The following is a 23,175-nucleotide window of genomic DNA, read 5'->3' on the forward strand; positions in this document are numbered from 1 at the left end:
GTTTTTTTCCAGTTATACACCCAGGAGTGGGATGGCTGTATCATATGGCAACTCTATTTTTAGTTTTTTGAAGAACCTCCATGCTGTTTTCATTAGTGGCTCTACTAATTTACATTCCCATAATTATCCATTTTTTTGGGACCTCCCTACCTTTCCTTTAGGGAGCAGATATGCTGGTTTTATCACTAAAAAATCAGTTTTTCTTCCACCCAGAGCCATTTCTCTGACCTCATAGTTCTTTTTTATATTAACTTGGATGGCTGAAGATGTAAAGTGGTAGAGGGGTGATGACCCCCAATTTTGGGGAGGTGGTTGATACCAAACACTGCTGATCTTTGAAGTTCTTTCAAATTAGAATGTGAAGATTTAAGTGCTTTTTCCCCCCAACTTCAGGCATTAGCTACAATTCTGCAACAACAGGAAAACTCCCACTTTTCAACATAACTCTCCTCCTCCCTTGCAGTATCCTATATCATGACCTGAAATATTAATCCTCCTCTTTCCATAGGTTAATTTCAGTGTACACAAACTTGAAAAGATCATAGAGACATATTTTTAGTAAGAGTGTATATCCCAAACATTATTGGTTGGCAGTAAAGATAATATTCCTGTGAAGCTTGTCTTAATAAATGCTCCCTATCTTAGAGACACAGTGAGAATGAGCACCTAACCTCTATGTGGAGTCAAGTGCAGAGAGTCAGAATTCTGTCAAGCACTACATTGAAAAATTAGCAGAATATTATATAAATTATGGTTCTTATATGGTTAGCTATGGTGTTTTATTACAAGCCAAAACAGAAAGGCAAATGATATAGGACCCCAAAATATCAAAGTTTTCAATGTTTTAGACTTTGTGTAGTGAATATTAATACTAACAGCTACAATGCTAAAGTATTTTTGTTTGTTCATTTTGCAGAGTGAATTCTTTTACCTGAAAAAATCAAAAGTAAACATATCTTCATATATGCTTTTTCTAGACATGCAAATGTTTGTTATTTGAGCGTTTTAGACAAACAGTCATATTTTTGGCAAAATATATGAAGAGACTTTTTTCCAGTGGTGATAATGAATTAAACTAATCCTCCTCTTCTTTGTTCTGACCATTCTTTGGGATCACTGAAAAATTTAGAAAGCTGGTAGCTTCAGCTCAAAATGGATTAAAGACTTGAATGTAACACCTGAAACCATAAAACTCATAGAAGAAAATATAGGGAATAAGCTCTTTGACATTGGTCTTGGCGATGATTTTTTAAAATTTGACAGCAATAGCAAAAATAAACCAGTAGGACTGACTATATCAAACTGAAAGCTTCTGCACAGCAAAAAAACCATCAATAAGATGAAAAGGCAATCTACAGAATGGGAAAAAATATTTGCAAATTATGTATCTGATAAGGGGGTAGCATCCAAAATATATAAAGAACTGGTACAACTCAATAGTAAAAAAACAAAACAAAAACAAAAACCACAATCCAATTTAAATAAGGAATAAAAGCTGAATAGACATTTCTTCAAAGAAAACATACAAATGACCAAGAGGTACATGAAAATATACTCAACATCAATAATCATCATGGAAAAGTAAATCAAAACCACAATGAGATCTCTCCTCACACCTGTTAGAATGGCTATCAACAAAAAGACAAGATATTCTGTATGATATCACTTATCCACTTATATGTGAAATCTAGAAAATAAAATAAACTAGTGAATATAACAAAAAAGAAACAGACTCAGAGACAGAGCGAACGAACTAGTGGTTACTGGTGGGGAGAGGGAAGGGAGGAGGGGCAAGATAGGGGCACAAAATTAAGAAGTACAAACTACTATGTGTAAAATAAATAAGCTACAAGGATATATTATAGAGCACATCACAGGATTATAGCCAATATTTTATAATAACTATAAATGGAGTATACCTTTAAAACTGTGAATCACTATGTTGTATACCTGAAACATATAATATTGTACATCAACTACACCTCAATAAAAATAGTTTTAAAAAAAGGCAAGAGATAAATGTTGTCAATGATGTGGAGAAAAGGGGACCTTTGTGCAGTTAGCAGCCATGTAAATTGGTGTCATCAGTATAGAAAACAGTATGGAGGTTTCTCAAAAAATTAAAAATAGAACTATCATATTATTCAGTAATCCACTTCTGGTATATATATTCAAAATGAAAATAGGATCCCCAAGAGAAATCTACACTACTGGTTTTTTTTTTTTTTTTTTTGGCCGTGCTGCATAGCTTGTGGGATCTTTAGTTCCCCGACACAAGGGATTGAACCTGGACCCCCCCAAAAGTGAAAGCACCGAGTCCTAACCACTGGACCGCCAGGGAATTCCCTGCACTCCTTTTTTTATTCACCATTTTCCACAATGCCAAGATATGGAAATATGATGTGACATATATATCACATGAGAAAGAGTGAAATCCCGGCATTTTTGACAACATGGATGGACCTCAAGGGTATTATGTTAAGTGAATAAACCAGACAAATATTGCATTGTATCACTGACATGTGGAATAAAAAAGTCATAAAGAGAGAGGGTAGATAAGTGGTTGCCAGCTGCTGAAGGGTGGGGAAAATAGGGAAAGGTCGGTGAAAGGTATAAACTTTCAGCTACAAGATGAATAAGGTCTGAGGATCTAATGTAAGGCATGGTGACTATAGTTGATAACACTGTATTGTATAATTCAAATTCACTAAGAGAGTAGAACTTAAATGTTCTTGCCAAAAACAAACAAATAATAAATAAATAGATATGAGGCGATGGATATGTTAATTAACTAGACAGAGGGAATCCTTTCACTATGTATATCAAATCACCACTATGATTGCTTCAAATACCTTAAAATTTTTTTCATCAATTATACTTCAATAAAGCTGAATTTTTTTTTTAAAGGAAAATAAAAAGAAACTGTGATCGTTTAGTTAGTGCTTCCATGTAGGAATTTCATCTAGGCATTTGATGGGAAATTTATATATATTTACAAATCCTAAATTCTGGGAAAAGTCAAATAAGAAAATGGGAAAAAGCATTATAATTCTGCAAGAATTAAAGCTTAGCATAAGGAATCCACAGATGTCAAGTTGCAGCCCAGAGCAGGGAATGCTGTGTGAAGCTGAAAACTCAAGGTTAAGGACAAGTCCCAGAACTGGGACAGGACCGTGTCTGAGTGAAGCAGTCACGATTAGGCAATAATGCGTCTAGCAGTTGTGTGTCCTGTCTGCTGCTGTCATTTTGAAATAAATTTGAAATAAATATTAATAAGCCATATGCAAAAATAAATATATAAAAATAAAAAGGTGGGAGCTCATGTTAGGTGTATAGTCGTTGGCAATAGAGCAAATTTAAACTCATCTGTGAACTGAATTCAGAATGTTGGTGTCTTCAGTGACTTTAGCCCAAGAATTTAAAGAAAGTTTAACAGGCTCAAGATAGGCTTTCTTATTTTGGGGGACACTACCACACATTATATTAAATATGAAAATGCACTCATATTCCAAACCATATAGGTTGAATTAAGTTGAGTAGAATTGTGTTTGGCAACATTTAAATATTAAAAAATCACTTATTTTTATTTTTTTAGTTTTCTTTATGTATTTTGGATTATGTGTGTGTATGTGTGTGAGCACACGCACTTGTATATTGAGAAATTCTCTAAAATGAAATACATATTTAACATCTCTTAGGCTCTTGAGATGCTTGAAGGCCCTAGACGTTTTTTCCTAATACACATTTTCTTTGAATCACCTAGCCTAACATAGTCCTATAGAATTCTCTTTGGTCATGTCAAATTTTCTACTTTATTTCCATCTTTATGCACCTTGTTTACTCAGTCTTACCAATAGTTGGGTTGGGGGGAGTCTAGTTAATTGCAAGACCACTAACTGGGTTACTTACTCTATCATCAGAGTCCAGTTAGAGGAAAGGATCCATAACGGTAATTAGAACAGGGAAAACCTCATAGAATGAATTATAGATTAGTACAAGATGGCTAAATAAAAATGTAAAAGAAGACTCTAAGCAATATAGATTTAGCAGACGCAGAGGGCAGCATCTGCTTGTGGGGTGGAGCATCATGAACAAGGAAGGAACTCAGGACTTGTAAAGGAGTCCTTCCCCTAAGGCAAAGACTTAGAGCTCACTGGAGAGGACTTTATGGTTAGAGGAGTATGCACCTCCTGCTGGTGAAGAAACATATGAGGGTACCTGCTGAAGCTGGTCAGAGGAATATCCTGCCTGCTGGCTGACAACTCACAGCCCAGCAGTCCTCTGAAGCTGTGTCAGAGAATGACAGTGCACCTGAACCAGGAGGAGAACCAGAAAGAAAAGCCCTCTTCCCTTGCTGTGACATAGCAGTATCCCTCCAGCACCTTCTAATGGCAAAGCCTGACATTGTAGGAGCTGGTGAACGAGCACTGTTTACAGAGCCCTTCTCCTGTGTCACAAAGAAGGGGAAAGGAGGGTGGACTTGGAGCTGAGAGGCAATTCACTAATAATAGGTGTACATAATAATGTGTGATATGAGGAGGCTTTTGAGGGAGAGTCAAGGGGTAGTTTGACCATGCAACAGCTGCTGTTTGATATGTGTCCAAATCTAGAGAAGAAAATGAAAGCTGAGTAATTTATATACACATGTAACACAGACACACACGAACACACACACTTACTCATATTATAAATATATTAGGGAAGACAGAGCTCAATTTAAAAACGTATACATTTTGTGAAGAGAAATGACTTGGACCTCATGGTGCTCACATGGAGTGATTTCCAATCTTGATATTACTTTTGTTGGAAAGCAAAACAAATAATGAGGAAAAGTTTGAATATATGTTAGTATGGATGGCCAGGTCAAGAAATGAAACTTGTATGTGCGACTCTAAAGAGAAAGAAATTTAGTATGATGCAGAGGTACAAGACACCCACATTATTATTACCCATACATAAAAGTGGATATGAAGATATCTAATTCATGTCTTACAGAAGCAATTTGTTAATGGGAAAACAGTAAGGAATAAATTTGATTTCACTTTTGGTAGCTTAGCTAATACCCTTATTTCTATGCAGTGTGCATACTCAGTAGCAAGACTTAAACTCCTAAGTCCTCCTCTGCTGGTCAGTGATGTAGATTTGTTATGACATTAGCCTGAGAGGAAAAAGCAGCCTAGCAAAAAGAATTAAGAAGCAAAAGAGCAAACACACACACACACACACTGCTGTCTCAGAATCATTAACTAGTGTAATTGTCCAAAGAAAGTTGCAGATCTAAATTATAATTAAAGATTCTAATTACAGCGCTTGCAATTAAGTACAGTTTTTTCTTTAAAATATCAACATTTAAAAAAATTCATGAGTAGGAAGGTAAACTTGGGGATGTACTAACAGCTAATTGACAAAGTTGGTAGTAGCTAACTGCACATTTAAGCAATTTATAGCTCTTCTGTGTGTATTTTTTACTTTTTAATTTGGTCTATGTAGGGGGTCTTTTCCCATTCTAGCAAGCATTTTCACTGGGTGAGCATATTCTTCAGACATAAGTGGTATAGCCACCAACTATTGCACTGAAACCTAGACTAAGAACCTCAGCCCAAATGGTTATCTCTTGCACTGCTAAGTGTTAGGGTTAGATCTTGAACGATGAACACTTTGAAGTCATCTCAAGATTTCTGATCTAGAGTTTACCATTAGGCTATTAAGAAGCAGGCAGCCAGGTAAGTGGTGACCTTGGTTTATTGATCATATCAATCCCCTTAGTTAATACTTGTCTATCTTATGAAAACACAGAGTGCATTAACTCTTAGAAACCCCAGAAGCTATTGGGATATTATATAGTTCAGTAGTTAACATCATAGGGAGCTTTAGAGAATTATTAGATCTTGATATTTGGCCGAAAATTAACACTGGGTTTAAGCTGTCAACCCTTATCAGAAGTTGCCATTTGTAAATGTATCTAGATAAAGAAACCTGCTGCAAACACAGCAAATACTATATATCAAAGATTAATAATGTTTCCTCACTTTCAAGTCAGAATGTAGAAGTTGATAACTGGACAGTTATTGATATTTTGGAAGGATAGGAATTAGACTTAGCTAATATTCAGCCCATATTTTTCAGCACCCTCCTAGAATTTTTAATAATGTTCCTCAAAATGAGAATCATAGACCCCTGTGTTGGGATCAGTTGCAGTGTTTATTTAAAAAGTGATCTCCTAGGTTCCTTCTGGGATCTGTGGAATCATAATTGCTTGTTGTGGGGCATGACAGTCTGCCTTTTAACAGGGTTGAGGTATTTGACTTTATGCTGAGGGCAGCCAAAAACCATCACAGGGTGGACGATTGGGGTAATACAGAAGGAATGTGAAGAGTCAGATTTTCTGCAATCCAATAATTTATATTAGAGGACAAGGAAAGGAAAAAACTGTTTGAAAGCTGATATATGCCAGCCAAGAAATGATTGTAGACTGGGTCAGGGTAGAGGTACTACTACCCTGAAAGAAAGAACTGAAACGATTTGAAAGATATGATAGAAATGATAAGCCTTTGTGATCTGTTGGAAGTAGAGGTTGAAGGAGATGTATAGTATGAAGGCTTGGGGGCATTGGGTGGATGGTGGTACCATTCACTGGGATATGGAACACAGGAAGAAAAGTCTTGTTTGCTTTTGTTTTGGTGTCTAGGGGATGAGTATTTATGTTTTGGACGTATTGAGTTGGGGTCTTCGTGAGAGATTTAATTGGAGATGTCTAGGTAGCAGGAATAGACTTGGAGCTCAAGAGAATTTAGAATGCAGATGGCTTGGGAGCCATCTGATGGTAGTTGAAGGCATACATGAACTTGTGCAAGGAAAGAGATTAGGGTGAGATGGTAATCATACCCTGACAGAACCTCTAGACTAGAAGAGGATAAAAAAGATTGCAGAGGAATCTGAGAAGGAGCAACCATGGATGTCTGTCCAAATGGAGGTGCATTCCCTTCTGTGACTAGGCTGTGCTCTGATCCTTAAGAACAAACATCAGAGACCACTGCCTTTCCCTCCTTATCAGATGCAACAATGTTCAGTAGTCAGGTATCTGTATAATTTATGGCCCTCTGTCCAGGTAGGATTCTGTATCCTGAAGGAAGTATGATTCATTTAGTAATGGGATGAACCCACAGGTTTTGCCCACAGTGAAATCTCACCTACGGAGTGGGGTAATAGTTCCAGAAAAGAGTGCAGATAAAGGTAGTTTAACTAGTTTGACTCAATCCATTACCTTTCTGCAGGATGGCGGCTTGTAGGAATCACATATATCTAGTCATAGCTCACTTGGCTGCCTCAGGGGAAGGCATTCCTTACCACTCGCCCATTCTTTTGTAAAAACTAAATAACACACAGCTAGGATTTCTGAACATGAAGTGATTTTTAAAATAAAAATTGCAAGAGTTGCAAGTTCTTTCCCCAGGTTACAAGGATGGGACCTGTCTTTTGGGGAAAACTATGCAGAGCTTGTATGCCTTGAGGAGGAATAATAGAAACCATCCACCGGTGTTACTCCCATACATTCTCCAGGAGACACCATTACGTGTAGATTATTGTCAGACACAGGAGGTCTCAGGTCCCATGATGAGCATTTTCCCGAGAGTTAACTACAACACCAGGAGAATGTGGTTTTAGTGCCAACGCAGGAGAGCATTACAAAAGTAGGGAGAAAACAACGGTGTCATATATTATGGTAAAGCCAAGAAAAGGATTTAAATGTGTCATTAGATTAAGAACAAGGAGATATTTGTTGGTCGTGGTAAAAGCAACCAGATTGCAGTGGGCTGAGGCATGTGGGAGGTGAGGAAATGGAGAAAGAGTGGCGGCAACATTTTTAAGCAGCGTGGTCGAGGAGAGAAGGCAAGGCGGGGGGCAGTAGCTGCAAGGCATTATAACTATCAGACAGGCTTTTATTTTTAAAGATTGCGTTGAACTTCTCACTGTTCTTGGAACCTGCCATTATCTTTAACAACTCTCTGGCCTTGCAAATGTTTTCCCCTGTTCTTGTTATACCTACCCTCCTTCTTGGCCAACTGGAGAGCTTTCATTTACTCAAAGCCAAGCTCCATTTCATCTTCCCTGATGTTTTTCTAGGCTACTCCAAGTAGAGTCAGTCCTTCTTGTCTCCGTGCTCCACCACATGGCTTTCACACGTTTGTATGACTTTGCACGCTAGATTATAAAAATCGGAACACGTTTTTCTTCTTTACCGCCGTCAGCTACTAGAAGGCATGCGTTGTGTTTGTTCTTTTCAACCAGATTTGCTAAGTGCATACTCTGTGTCTGTCACAGTGTCGGGAGCTGCCCTCATGTTGTTCACAGTGTCGTGGGGGAACAGCTAAGAAAAAAAAAAAAAAACATCAACTTTAAAACAGTGTGGTCATGTTTTTATTGAAGTATTTATGGATTAATATGGTGGCAGAGGAGATGTGGGTAGAGAATATCTATATCATCTGAGAAGGTTTCTAGGAAAAGAAGATAGTGGAGGACAAACAAGGACTGGCTAGCTATGTAATGGGAAAAGTGTTTTAGCACAAAGTGAAAGAGCTTGTTGAATTTAGTAAAATGTAAAAGTTCAATGTGACTGCAGCCTAGAATACTCTTACAGGTTTTGGGGGAGATGAAGCTAGAAAATAACTTAGAATCAGATCATGAAGGGCCTTATAGCCAAATGCCCCAAAACACCATAAAAGCATCTCCAAATAAAACTTAAAACATAGTAGATTTCTGTTACCATAGATCTTATTATAGCCTGACTTTTTTATGTGTGTCAATATATTTAAAAAAATAAAGATTATATAAAAGAAAAGCCTACTGTGATTAGTTTAATATAGTTACACAGACACACACACACATAAACATATACACTTCACACTTGTGAATTTAAGGATTAGGGTATTGCATGCAGGGGACTGAGATAATATATCTGAGAGCTTTTCTACCATCTACCTCTGCTGATGCCTTTCTTCTTGTGCACCATTTGAGCTGTTATGGCCCAGAATCCTTGTTACCATATTTAATTTCCAGTGGCTCCTCTCATTCATTTATTCATGGACTAATTATTGCTTTTTGCCTATGTTCTGGGCAGCTAGATACTGTTGATACATTGAAGAAGGTGGTCTTTGTACTTGTTCTCAATGTGGAGTAAAAGTTGCCAAATGTAGGGGTTGACAGGGAAGAGAGACTGCAAGGGAGATCAATGAGTTTGGGTAGTAAGGTGAAGCATGACACGTCAGAGGCCCTGCAGTATCACTATTGCTATAGGCAGCATATATGGAGAATTGCTAAGCATGAGACTAGAGAGGTAAGGGAGGGAGGGGTCATTGCAGGGCTTTGGAGGCTGTGAGAAAGCATTTGGGCTTCATCCCAAGGGCTTTAGAAATTCAACTGATCAAACTTAGCAGCATTTCACTCTTTGGATCTTCTTTTGCCATATCATGACAATATCTGGGGTGCATCTTGTAGCTTTCTGTTCACTTTCAAATATCAAAGGGCCCAGTCCAGTCCAGTTTTAACTTCAATCTCGTATGCCATTTAGAGCTTCTCTCCTTTTCTTAGCCGTGGTCACAGGTAAGAGGTGCACAGTGGGTGAGAGGCCATGATCTACTCTTCCTCTTCTCTTTCTGGGTCTTCCAGAGTTGAGGCAAGAAAAAGGGAGATTATAAAAAGGGGGGGGGGATATTCCTTTTTACTTTGCTTATTCTGTTGGTGGTTCTCTCTTGGCAATCAATGACATTTGAATGGCCGGTAGATAAATACAGGACCTCTCATGGGGCACACTTGTGATTTCTTCTCAATGACCTCTTTATTATCCAAAACACCAAAAGCACAGCTGGCTTATTCTTTCATGGACCTCTTGTGGCATCCTACTTAGCTCCTGCCCCTGGCACTTTACTTTGTGCCCTTTTGCTTCTGGGTGTCCCTCTCTTGCCAGGCCACCTTTTTCTTGAGTATGGAAAATGGGGGGAGAAGGACGCTTTGAAGGTGATTCATACCAGGCTACCTTCTTTGATGTCCAAATTGTATCTAAGAACTTTACATGTATTATACCACTTCATCCTTAAAGGAAGTAAGTTGTATAATTATCACCATTTTACAGATACGTCAGCTGAAATAAAGAGAGATTAAGTGACCTGCTAAAGGTCCAGTACCCTATTCTATCTGACTTACGATTGCATGCACTTAACATCTATTTCACATTACTCAACTTATTATTATTGCTGTTATCCTTCAATCTTGTGTTTGAGTCAGTTTTAAATGTGGAAAGAAGACTTTGACAGAGATTCCAAAACTTCAGTCTCAGCCTGCAACTTTCCATAATACATGACTAGTGTCTATTTTTTAGTCTATAAAGAAGGAAATTTCCCTTTAATGTCCCACCTCCAAAGATTGTTTTTACATATGGTACAATGAAAGAACATGATGTTGGGAAACATAAGGTTTGAGTTCAAATTTTGGCTTTCTCTCTTTTTGTTTTTAATGAATATGTGAAATGGGAAGAGTTCTCTATATTTAATAAGGTTATTATGAATTTTAAATAATAAATTGTATCAAAGTGAATTGCAATTAACATATTCTATGAATCATTTTAAGTATTTTGATTAGATATATTTTAATAATTTTCTGTTAGAATCTGAACCTTTAGTATCAGTTTCTAATTTGTTTGTAAACCTGCCAGGCATCTAGTTCCAAAGAGAAAGCCCAGGCATCGTGCCTACACAACAGTCCGAACATGCAGTAGCTGTGGTGCTCTGCAGTCTGTTTGTGTGAGCGTCTTTGCATAATAAGATTTTATGAACTGCACTAATTGGGTTTACTGACACTGCTGATCTGTTCTTAAGCTTTTCACGTTTTGCAATTTTTGCAATGCTAATACTGGGCTAAATTCCTGGTTCACACCCCTTTGAGTACCAACTGAAAGTGTTAGATCTTACCCATTCTTGTATAGTCTCAGGGTGTTATTTCTTCAGTTGCTACATACATGCTTCATAAACCACATTTTTCTTCATTATTGAAGAAACACACTGATAGGAACTTACTCAGAGGAGACTAACCTTTAAAAGCAAAAGGGTATAATGAAATAAATTCTGGCACTTTAAAATACACTCAGTAGGGAATTCCCTGGCGGTCCAGTGGTGAGGGCTCTGCGCTTTCACTGCTGAGGGCTCGGGTTCAATCCCTGGTCGGGGAACTAAGATCCCACAGGCCGCACGGCACAGCCAAAATAAAATTAAATTAAATTAAAAATTAAGAAAAATACACTCAGTAAATCAAAGTAAATGAGAAATCACTCCAAGAGCAGTCCTGCAATTTGGTTATGTTTTAGTGAGTAGATATAATTCTTCAGAAATTGGCTACAAGCACTGACTTATAATTAATGCAGCCAGGCACTAAAAAATATGCTGTCTTCACTAAATTAATGTGTCCTTGAAATCATGCTTATTCAATAAACTGTGCAATAGAGAGTGATTTCCTTGTTAGCAATACATTTTATGGAAATAACACTTAGTGGTAGTAAAGACATTAGGCTGGAAATCACATCCTTGTCTGGGTTCTGCCCCTTACAAGCTTGGAAACAGGGCAGTCATTACATTTATCTATGATCCCATCTATAAAAAGGAGAAGTTGGATTAAATTTCCCATATAGAGTTTTTCAAATCTTGAAGTGTATGGATTCTTCAACTTTTCAGTCTGAGTTAACAGCCTCATGTGTCCTATACACAGGCCAGAGGATAGCTGCATGCTGATATGTCCTTATGAATTTTTTTTGTTTCTTTCTATATGTGCTCCTTAGTTGTTTGTGTATTCTCTGAGTGATTTTGTAGTTGATCTTGGTATTATTTATTTCTTTTAGAACCTCAGTTCAAGGGACTAAGTCTTACTTGTATGAAGAAGTTGCATTGTTTTGTACTTTCTGGCAATTTTCTTGTAACACACAAATCAAGTAATTACTATATTAGTATACACTCATGACAAACTTGAGTGTTATTTTAAGAAACCTTTCAAAAATATTCTTTTCAAGTACTGAGAATGTGTGTTATATATGCATTTAAAAGAATCACATGCAAATAATCTGTCTGGAAATCCTGTAGTAACTTAGTGGATATGAAATGAATATTATTTGATTGAAATGTCTCCTTTCCCTGCTATTTTAATCTTGAAAGCAAAACCACAAAAACTAGTGAATCAACTGTATTTATTTGTTTATGTATCTATATGTCTGTATCTATATGCTTTTGTACTAATATATTGAGGTATTCTGAGAAGCAAAAAAGCAGAAACTGGAATGAGATAAAGTTAAAATACATATTATTTTCAGGAATAATTATTGTGTCATTATTAAAATAGATTTATTTTTACTCATACTTAAGATTTCTATTCCTGAGAATATTTTAGCAGTTAATATGTTTAAATTGTGCTTTATTATTTCTAAATATCTTTCTTTAATATTTTATAATATAGCAATCAAAAGTATGATTCTAAATTTATATTATTTTAATACTTGTCTTAATGATTGCCATAGATGAAAAAGATATGCAAATTCAAATTTAAGAAGTGCATCATTGGCTACTGATTACTGAACCATCATGCCAATTTTTTAAAAACCCATCCACCAAGTTTAGATGTTCATCTTCATGTTCTGGATATTTGGTTTTCAAAACAACTTACTATTTGCAATGTCCTTATGCTATCATTAACCAGTATTTCATGGTACAACATGTGCTTCAGATGAAGCTCATCATTAAATGGAGCGGGTATAAACCCATATTTTAAGTAGCCTTATTGAAAATTATGAATTTGCTTTTGCATATTTCTTTGTAGAGTTGATTAGTTCATCATTGTTTATGTGGCTAATGAAGAACTCATATTAGGCATAGAAGTGATATCCCTTTTCTTATTTTTCACTTGTGCTTGTGTAATTATTAGTGTTTTCTTCAATCCATGGTATCATTTAGCAATAATTTTAAAGTCAATTGCCTATTTTCACTAGAGTTAGTTTAATCAAAACTAGTTATTATAACTTGAAAATTCACTTGAGTACAAATCACAGTACACTGAATGCAAATGAATTCAGCATCACTTGACCATTCCCTGTTGTGGCTTCTTCTCGTCCCATAGCATGCCTTTCATGCATGACCATGATCTACTACTTATGGACATAGTGAGAGTGCCAATATCATTCCATATATTATTAGCAAAGCTTAATTTACTTCTTATATTTAGCTAAGAATTCTATATAAACATAAAGATTCTAATATTTTCTTCCTACACCCAAATGGATGTACATACCCCACTTTGTTAGCTACTGCTCTAATCTTGCTTCTGCTCACGGGCCCTCACTTAATTGAGGTACAATACAGTTGATTACAGTTATACCTACTAACTTATAACCAACCTGCCCCCCGATATTAGGCCCATGTAACTTTCATTGGAGTCACATGATGACAGATAAAACATCCCATAATTTTATAGAAATGGAAAAATTGAATTTGAAGTTTTACAGAAAGTTGTAAAATATATTCAGTTTGCCTGAACAAGTAAATGTCCAATGTGTTCACATCAGGCTTGGATTTGGGAGAACCACAGTTGGAAGAAACATTTGCATAAAAATTTGTCAGATAGCAAAAACTCATCTCTTAATCCAGCTTTTTAAAAAAAATTTAGTTGCTCTTATATAGAATTGAACTTAAAAAAAAAGAGTAAACCACAGAGAGTGAGGGTGGATTAGATGATGCTATTTTCTTCTAAGGATTAGGAGCCCAGAGCCACTCTTTACTTCCTGTTCATATGTCATTACCTGTGGCCATTTCTTGTTATCTTCATCCATTCAACTTTTGAGGGATCGCTGGGAATCATTTACTTTCATTTACTTGAGTAAGGTTTGTATAAATGACTTGTTATTGTCCTAAGTATGTGGCCTTTTTAATGTCCTTTTTTAAACACATAATTTTAGTTGAGTGAAATTGCCAGTTGCTAAGGTGTTTATTTTCAAACAAACATGTGATGGCTATGGCTTTATGCACAAAGGACAGTTTCTGAATTTCCAATCTCAGGTGCATAAATGAACATTTTAGTTATCTATCATGGAGGTGTCTGCACAAACATACACTGACCAAGATTTTTAATATCCAAAAATTGTCAGTATCGATCATAATTGTGAATTGTACATCTCATCTAAAATGTATACATTCTCTTATCCTAAGAAAGACAGAGAGAGAATGAAAAAAGAGGGGAGGTGGGGAACAAGAAAAGAGAGAGGGGGTGAGAGAGAGAGAGAGAGAGATTGCATAAACCAACTTTTAACTTATTGGAGGATGATAACAGGGGAATTGATCACTAGCTGGTCTGTATGAATATTTAAAAGTACATTTTAACCTGAGGGTGTTTGTTTGCAAAATATTCATATTTTAAGTATTCTAATACCTTGTCAAAGTATTTTATTACAATTTCATTAACTAAACTTTATTGAAATCATCTTCCCCTAATACATTCTTGTTAACAGTATGACATCTCACCATTTTTTTAGGATTAAGAAAGCAATAAGATTTTTTTTTTATAGTTTCTTTGGCAACAGGAGATGTCATATAGATCCCACAGTGTGTGTGTTTAATAGTTGTTTCTTTTCCTTTCTTTTTTTTTTTTCTACTGAGAATCAGGCTGCCTGCTTGCCTCCTTATTCATTCTTGAGATAAATGATTTGGGACAATCCACCCAGACCCTGCCCAAGCATGTCCCCTTTCCGAGTGGTTCTAAACTATACAATGTAGTAAAGAAGTTTGCCTAAGACCTTGTTCAACTGAAAGACACCAGAGAAAGTAAATTTCTTGTTTTCTTTTCATAATAATATGTAGCTGATTGTACAAATACACATGCTTTATCCCATTGTAAATGGCAACATTTATTGATAAGATAAAGGAATGATCTTTCAAAATTCACTTCTCAAAATAGCTTTCTCTCTCCTTAAACTATTTATATTATTGTTTTTGTTGAAATTTTATAGTGTCTTTGTATCTAAAACATTTATTATTTTCAAAAGAATTCTATTTTATATTTCAGGAATATACAATAGATGTTTTCTTTCGACAAAAATGGAAAGATGAACGGTTAAAATTTAAAGGTCCTATGAACATCCTCCGACTTAACAATTTAATGGCCAGCAAAATCTGGACGCCAGATACCTTCTTCCACAACGGGAAAAAATCAGTAGCACATAATATGACAATGCCAAACAAGCTTCTTCGAATCCAGGATGATGGGACTCTGCTATACACAATGAGGTATGTGTTCAGGTTTGATATGTTGCCTTTAAATACTGAGGAATCTGTGTATTAACCAACCAGCCAACCTAGCTGTCAAGTATTAGCAAGTTGAACATTTTCATAACAGATTATTGAGGTAACCAGAATATGCTTTATAAATGCTTTGATATTTAAAAAATAAAGGTTATGAGTTTGACACTCATCTTAGTGTGTTAAAGCTTAAAAATTGCCTTAGCTGTTAAGAACTGATTTTTTTTTGGCAGTTTACTTTTCATACTACATTTTAGTTAAGTACAACTTTAATAGTATGATTTAAATTTTTCTTTATACAAGCACATAATTTTATTTTTAATATCTCATGAAATATCCCATCAAATTTTTAAGTGATTTTTAAGCAAGTTTCACTTAATTTAATATTTTAATCCTTCTTATGAAGGGAGAAAAATACTTTTATAACCTCAGAGATGTCATGTGACATCAAGTTCAGATGATTCAATCTTAAAAAATTATCGAAAGAGATATACAGTTGTTGACTCTAATCACTGTTCCATTTGAACTCCTCTCATGAATTAATCTTTTTAAAATAAGTTACTTATATTACGTAACAAAGAAAGCAATCACAAATCTAATAAAATGGTGTATAATCTAAAAGGTAAATGTTTGATAAAGACTTTAAAACATAGATAACTTTCATCAGCATCGTATACAGACAGATGTGTATTCCAAGCATTTGATGTATTATTTCATATGAAATGTTAAGTGTTGGATTTCAATTGTGAAAGTTATTTAAGAAGGGGCAATAATACAGTCCTGATCTTTAAAGAAAAAACTCTTAAGTTCTCATTGCTAAATGACCATTGCCTAAAATGCAAGTTAGCTATTCTTTCTGCTTCTCTCTCTGAATCTTGCAATATAGATGCCATATCCCCCTTGATTTTACACGTTAATTAGTCCTGTGAAGACAATGATTGGAAATTTGGGGTTTGGAAAAATATTGTGTAGGGTTCTACTTAAATACTCTCTTGGAAGTATATAAGCTATAATTAAATTGTTGGTTACATTTGTTTTACTCATTGTCAGAGATTCTTCCATAAGTTCAGTTTAGTCCCTATTTTATCTAATTTACCTTTGTCTGAAATGGAATAGTTGATAATTTTCTTTAAAACAAATTTGCTATGATTACTCTTTAATGTGATCACGTATATACAAAAAAAATATTTCTTTAACATTCATAACCTGTGCCCATAATTTGAATAGTCTAGTCTCAACAAGATATTTCTAGGAGATATATCTGTATATGTAACTATGTCTATATTTATATTTCTATATATGTATCTATATACAGTATATGATATTCATTTACAACTTACATAATTTTGAAGGGTGCTTCTCTGAGGCAATATTGAATTCCTATATCAATTTTGCTATATGGTTATTGATGGAATGTTGGGAGAAAATAGCATTGTTTTTATGACAGAGGTTTTTTTTCATTTTTTTCTTTAAGATTTCAAATGTTAATACTGAAGTTAATGGGAAAATAACTTTCAAAAATGTGTACATAACTTCTTAACTAACCATATAGTACAAAATGCTTAAAGTATATTTTTAAATAAATATTGTTACTTGAGCTCAGATTTTGTAGGTGCAAATGTCTTCTGAAGGATCGCCTAAATGTGAAGGAACAAAAGCGTATTTAAATGTGAATTAGCCTCATCAGATGCCCTAATGAGGGTCCTACCTCATCATTAATTCTGTTGACCACAATAAGTAGTGATTTATCTTGACTTGCCAATTTATGTAAACAAAGAGTGGAATTTTGACTTTTAGGCTTACAGTTCAAGCTGAATGTCCAATGCACTTGGAGGATTTCCCAATGGATGCCCACTCATGTCCTCTGAAATTTGGCAGCTGTAAGTATGGGGATGAAGGTACATGGTTTGGGTCAATAAAATCAGGGATAGTCAGCAGCACAACTTAATTGTATACTTTCTTCTCATATGATGGGATGCTTAGTACTTGCCCAATAAGATGCAGAAATAAAAAACATACTGATTTCCCTCGAGTAATCAATTGGCTAGCCCTATTGTACTCTCAAATATCATATCTTAATCATTGTGTTTGTCATTTGCTTTACTGCTAATAAAGAACACCCTGTGTTTTTATCAATGTGAAAAAGTAGACTGGGAGCTCCTTGAAGGTCAGGAATATGTCATTTACCTTCTTTTTCAAGTGCTAACCCATTAAAAATGCAAAATAAATGGCTTTTTTTCAACTAAGAATGAAATGTTAAGGATAGATTCAATTGTTTGTTAAAGTAGTGATCAGCCTGTTGCAAATGGCAACAGAGAATAGGTGAAAAAAAAAAGCTGGATCTCTAATTACCTTTCTACTTTCTAATAATGGAAGGAAAGCTTCTTTCTAAAATAAATTTGAAGGAGATGATGTAAGTCGATTGCTACATGTGGGCGCTTTCTGTGTACATAAAATATTTCAGAAAAGGCTCTGTGCGTTTGGCTGTTCTTTAGGTCACTGAGGTTGTATCTTATATGTCAAGCAGAAGCATTAGCTCTCCCAGAATAACTGAAAAGAGGGAAGGTCAAATCATCTCCTAGGCCCACAGGGCATTCAGGGCAGGTTCAGGATACATTCATGGACACAGCTAAGCAGCTTCTCTCTTTTGTGTGTTCCATAGCCTGACCTTTTCAGAAACCTTTGCTCTTGCCGGCACCTCCATCTTTGTCCATTCTGGGCAGTTTTGACTTTTCATTCTCTTTCATAGAAATGCAGTACTCTCACCTGATACAAATATGTATGACTGAATAATGTGCCTTCTCCCCACAGACTGTATCAAGTGAAAGAAAAGAGAAGAATGGTGGCTAATATGAATGCAAAACCCTCTAATTTTATTGATGGCCATAGTTTTGTGGAATGAGAAGTTCAATCTTGTTTGTTCTGTTCAATCTTACGAAAGGTGTCAGCTCTCTATTTTCTTTGAGAATCTCCTCTTTGTTTAGCTATAAAGCCTTTTTTCTTTCCACGGAAACTATCACTTCAGTACTGGCACTTCTTCGAAGATTATTTAAGATAGTCAATCATGTTATAAAAGTAAACATGATGCTGGAAAAACTACAGCAGATGCAGCAGAGAAAAACTCATTTGCATTGCATAAATGGCATTAAATAGAAAACTGAAAAGCCTTCATACCAAGGAAAGGATTTATTCAAGATGCAGTAATGGTCTAAGAAGGAAAGGCATTTTTCAGTGGACAAGTTAGTGCCATTAAGAAACCAAATATAATGACGTATGATGTCTCAATTCTGAATTTGAAATAAATACACCTGAAAATATTTTAAATGAAATTTTAAAATCCCTTAGAGTGCATTTTCAGAGTAGTGTAATATTGTACATTTGAGAATATGGTTTTCTGTATCTAGAAGTGATGCAGGTAACACACAGAGCTTACTGTTAGGCATTTTTTATTGAAGCAATTGTTTTTGTTTAGTTTTCTCTATATTTATTTTCTGACACATTGAGTAAAAAAGTTGTATATTCTTTTATTTATCCTTGCCAATAGTAGGTACTTGAGACATAGTGTTAACAGTATGGACACGAGCATGGTGTATAGACTAACAAGCCAACCCAAAACTTAAAATGCTGGCATAACAAATTTTAGCAGAAGCAGCCATGACTTTTTCTTCTAGTCATTTACTCCTCACTTATTTAAAAAACTCCCTTGTGTCCCCACAAATGATAGAATTTCTGGAACTTTTTATCATTGTTCTCAAATAAAAGAAGCATCTTTTCTACTAATTTAAAATTTTGAATTCATTTTCATTTTGCGTTATTCCCGTTGCCTCACATCTTTATATAATTCCTTGCTGTTTAATTTGATTTAAAACTTCCTGAATGGAAATCTAAGAGTATTCTGGGCATTATCCCAAAAGAAATTATAAATTTTCTTTTTGGATAAAAATGATTTGGGGATTGTTTTGGTTATCAAATATTAAGAATCGGTCAGTATGCATTTGATGTTTAATGCAGATTAGGACAAAATGGATTATTGCATAAAATTAAATAAAATTATTTAATGGAAACCTAATCTAGATATGGAATTTATAAAGAAATTTGTCTTTCTCTCCTTTTATACTTCACTGAAAAATCACAATGGTCTCCAAGTTTATATGTGTGTTGGTAGGCCAGGAAATGCCTCTAATCTGCATTGCATAACTTTCTGCTCTCTCTTCTCTCACCAGACCCCCAATCTAAAAACATTCCTGCCTAAAAAATGAAATTAAATAATTGCTTTTTTATAAAAGACATGGACAGGATCAGTCATTTTCTTTCACATATTCTTAGGCTTCTATCCAGATTTCCATCTTTCATAACAGTAAATAACAGAATTAAAATATTATGAGTTTATTGATTAATCTAGCAAGAATGAAGTGAGAACATTTTCCTCGTGACAGGCATTGTGCCAGGTGCAAGTATAGATATGAGTAAGATAGAGTCCCTCCCATTAGTCTCTTACTAGTTTCTTTAAAATGTCACCTATGTTTGTAGAGTTTCATCTTCTCTTATTTATGTTTAAAGGTAAACGTCAAAATTCAAAAGTGGAATTATTATAATTGCTTAAAATAAAACCTCATAATTTATTAAGATCCACAACTACTGAGTACTCTGAGGCCTTCTGATATGAGCTGGAGCATGTGATGTCTTTTTGGTTTATTAAATTCTGTGCCATTTGAAATTGTATTGAAGAGAAGGCCACTTGATGATCTGCAAATGCATTGCTAGTTATACACATTACTAATGTTACTTATTTATACATAACAGTAGAATCATCAATGATTAACTAATTGAAATTAATTAATAAAAATTTAGACCTTAGGGTAACTGAATTCATTCATATGCAAGCTGTAGGAATAGATCTGCTATTAAAACAAGTACATATATATACATATAATGATATGAAGTATGTATAATTATATACATACATACATACTTTTTCAGAATGCTGTTTCAAAAATTGTTTCACATAATATAATTATTTGTGGATGTAGGTGTATACATGTATTTCACTGATATTAACATTTACTAGTAACATTCTGAAAACCAGACAACACTGTGGTATGTCATTAAAAGACCACACAGTGAATAAGACACAACATTCACTTTATTGTAACTAAAGCATAAGTGGGAATGGATTTGTGATCACAGACTTTAGATCAAGGTAAGTACCAGAACCACCCCAGAACAATGGTATTAACCTAGAAAACCTATTAGATGGCAGGTAAATGAGCTTTTCCAGTGTCCTGGAGAGATAGAGGCAGAGATATTGCTGGAGATGGCTGGTTCTTTCTCTCCCTCAGTTGAAAATGTGACTGTGATGCTGAGTTTTGCTCAAGGACCAGGAGTAACTAATATTTCTAAACACTCCCTTGAGCAAAAGTGCATAGAAGTTCTTTGAAAGGTCAGTAGTACAGCTGGAATTGTCTGGTTATTCAACTGTGGAGAGACTCTGCCCGCATGGAGAGGTCAGCTGTTCCCCCTATAGGCGCAAGGGAAATGCCAGGGCCAGAGAAGTACTGAGACAAGATAGGCTGCCTGCCCTCCAGCGTTAGAGTCATCTCACTTCTGCTTAGTTCTGTATCCTTGGCCAAATAAATCAGAAAATTATACTTGGTCTGTATGTGATTTGTCTCCTCCTGCCAATCCATAGCTTAATTAGGATGCTATGCAAGTATAGTTCAGTGAGATCTGTGTGCATTAATTAATTTTAAAATGAACAGGTTTAAAAAAGTGTTTTCAACTTACGAAACTATAGCATTCTGAATTATTTTGCATATTCTGCAAAATTCTCATCCTTCTAATGAAATGCATTGTATTATGATAGTTAAGTCATTTAATTCTTAACTAGGTGAACGTTTTGAAGAAAAACCTACAAAACTAACTACAAAAATAATACCTAAAATAAACACAATATTTGTCATCATTATTCTCACATGGACATAAGTATTTCATGAGTGATTATTATTTCTAAATAAACTGGTTAAATGGGCCTTGGGCATTCATAACCTGTTTACTGCAATGCCGTCGTCTACTACCTTGGGAATATGGAGGATGTGTTAACCATCTCAGGGCCCAGTGATTTTTGCAGGATCTAAAGAGAAATTTGCTCTTCATCTCTCAAAGTGGTTACAGTGAAAATACTCTTGTGGTCATGGTTGTCTCTCTTGGTCTGCTTCACACCCTTCATATTGAAGTTGTAAATTTCAAAGACACTTTTTTGCCCTAAAAAATATCAATTTTTATAGTAAACAATAATTCTATGAAATATGCAACCTTTGATGCTGGATGTTATTGATAGTTCTTACTAAAATGCTTAAAAAGTTTTTTTCCTGATTTCCTACAGATGCGTATACAACCTCGGAGGTCACTTACATTTGGACATACAATGCATCTGATTCTGTACAAGTTGCTCCTGATGGCTCTAGGTTAAATCAGTATGATCTGCTGGGCCAATCAATTGGGAAGGAGACAATTAAATCCAGTACAGGTTAGTAAAATGAATCTAAAGAAAAGTTAGTTCCTAAGAAGATTAATGGGTTAACGTCTTGGAAATGTGTCAGTTTGCTTAAAACCTTTTGCGCCTGAGGTCTAAGAAGAGGCAGCAGACTGTGCTTGGGAGCTTTTTAGAAATTCAGAATCTCAGGCCTGACTCCTTACTAAGTCAGAATCTGCACTTTAACAAGATTTCAAGGAGATACCAAGATGTGCATTAAAGTTTAAAAAACACTAGTCTAACTTATGCTCCCAATTCAAAACATGTGTGTCTTTTGAGACAAGCCAATTTTACCTTCACACAGTGTTACAATTTCCCTCACTTTCTAATTCTTTTCCCCCTATTCTGGATAAGCTATGACTATACAACTCTTGATTATGGATAATTACTATTGGTCTGTGTGGGAAAGCTAAAGCCCTTTCTAAGAAAAAGCAGCTGTATGAACGAATGATCTCACAACTGGCAGATGTAAACCCAGAGAGCAGAAAGGAAGGTAGCTATGAGTATCAGATAGAACTGACCCCACTATATTAGAGCAGGCATTAACACATAAATTCAGAATTGGTGACAAGATTAAAAGTAGAAAATCTGGGCCAGGAGATCAGTCTTGGAGATGTGGTCAGAGATCAATACTTTAAAGAGCCGGAGAGGACTGGACTGGAAACAGTCAAAACAGAGGCTTGAGGTTGGGACCAAAGAGGATGAGAACCTGAGCAAGTAAGATAATCCATGGTCAGAGAGCATTTATGAATCCTCTATCCCTTGGTCAGTAAGCATGACCTAGAGAGAAAAACAAATTCCACACGATACACATGCCATTCAAATTTTTTGGTCATATGAAAATTTTCTTTTAAATACTCTTGCTATGCTAAGTGGGCATTTTAATGTTATATACTTTCCATGTCATATATGGGGCAAATTCTTTCCTTTTTTAAATCAGGGACTGTTCTTTGCCTAATCCCTTCCATTTCCAAAATGTTCAAACTATTGACTATTACAGTTTCTTAAGCTTCTTAAATTTTTCTTCTAGGTGAATATACCGTAATGACAGCTCATTTCCACTTGAAAAGAAAAATTGGGTATTTTGTGATTCAGACATATCTGCCTTGCATCATGACTGTTATTCTCTCCCAAGTGTCATTCTGGCTTAACAGAGAATCTGTGCCGGCAAGAACTGTGTTTGGTGAGTGAATAACTACATACTTTGCTGTACAGCACATTTTGTTTCATGGCTTTCTTTCAAAAGCATTATCTCTCTTGATCTTCACCCCAGTAGTTTGTGGTGTGCAGAGCAGGGAGTATTCATTTTGCCTTATAGATAAG

The 23,175-nt window shown here is 35.3% G+C and overlaps 1 protein-coding gene across 1 annotated transcript in view; it reads left to right on the forward strand.

Annotated features, from left to right (window-relative positions):
• The window catches only part of GABRA2 (gamma-aminobutyric acid type A receptor subunit alpha2), a 120,312-nt gene that overhangs the window by 56,332 nt on the left and 40,805 nt on the right, over window positions 1–23,175 (forward strand). Inside the window, exons 5-8 of the mRNA XM_059924125.1 lie at window positions 15,088–15,308; window positions 17,118–17,200; window positions 21,703–21,846; window positions 22,883–23,035. Of these exons, the coding sequence (XP_059780108.1) occupies window positions 15,088–15,308; window positions 17,118–17,200; window positions 21,703–21,846; window positions 22,883–23,035 (601 nt within the window). The remainder of the gene's footprint in view (window positions 1–15,087; window positions 15,309–17,117; window positions 17,201–21,702; window positions 21,847–22,882; window positions 23,036–23,175) is intronic.

The sequence above is a fragment of the Balaenoptera ricei genome, chromosome 5 (assembly GCF_028023285.1).
Source record: "Balaenoptera ricei isolate mBalRic1 chromosome 5, mBalRic1.hap2, whole genome shotgun sequence".
Taxonomy (NCBI): domain Eukaryota; kingdom Metazoa; phylum Chordata; class Mammalia; order Artiodactyla; family Balaenopteridae; genus Balaenoptera; species Balaenoptera ricei.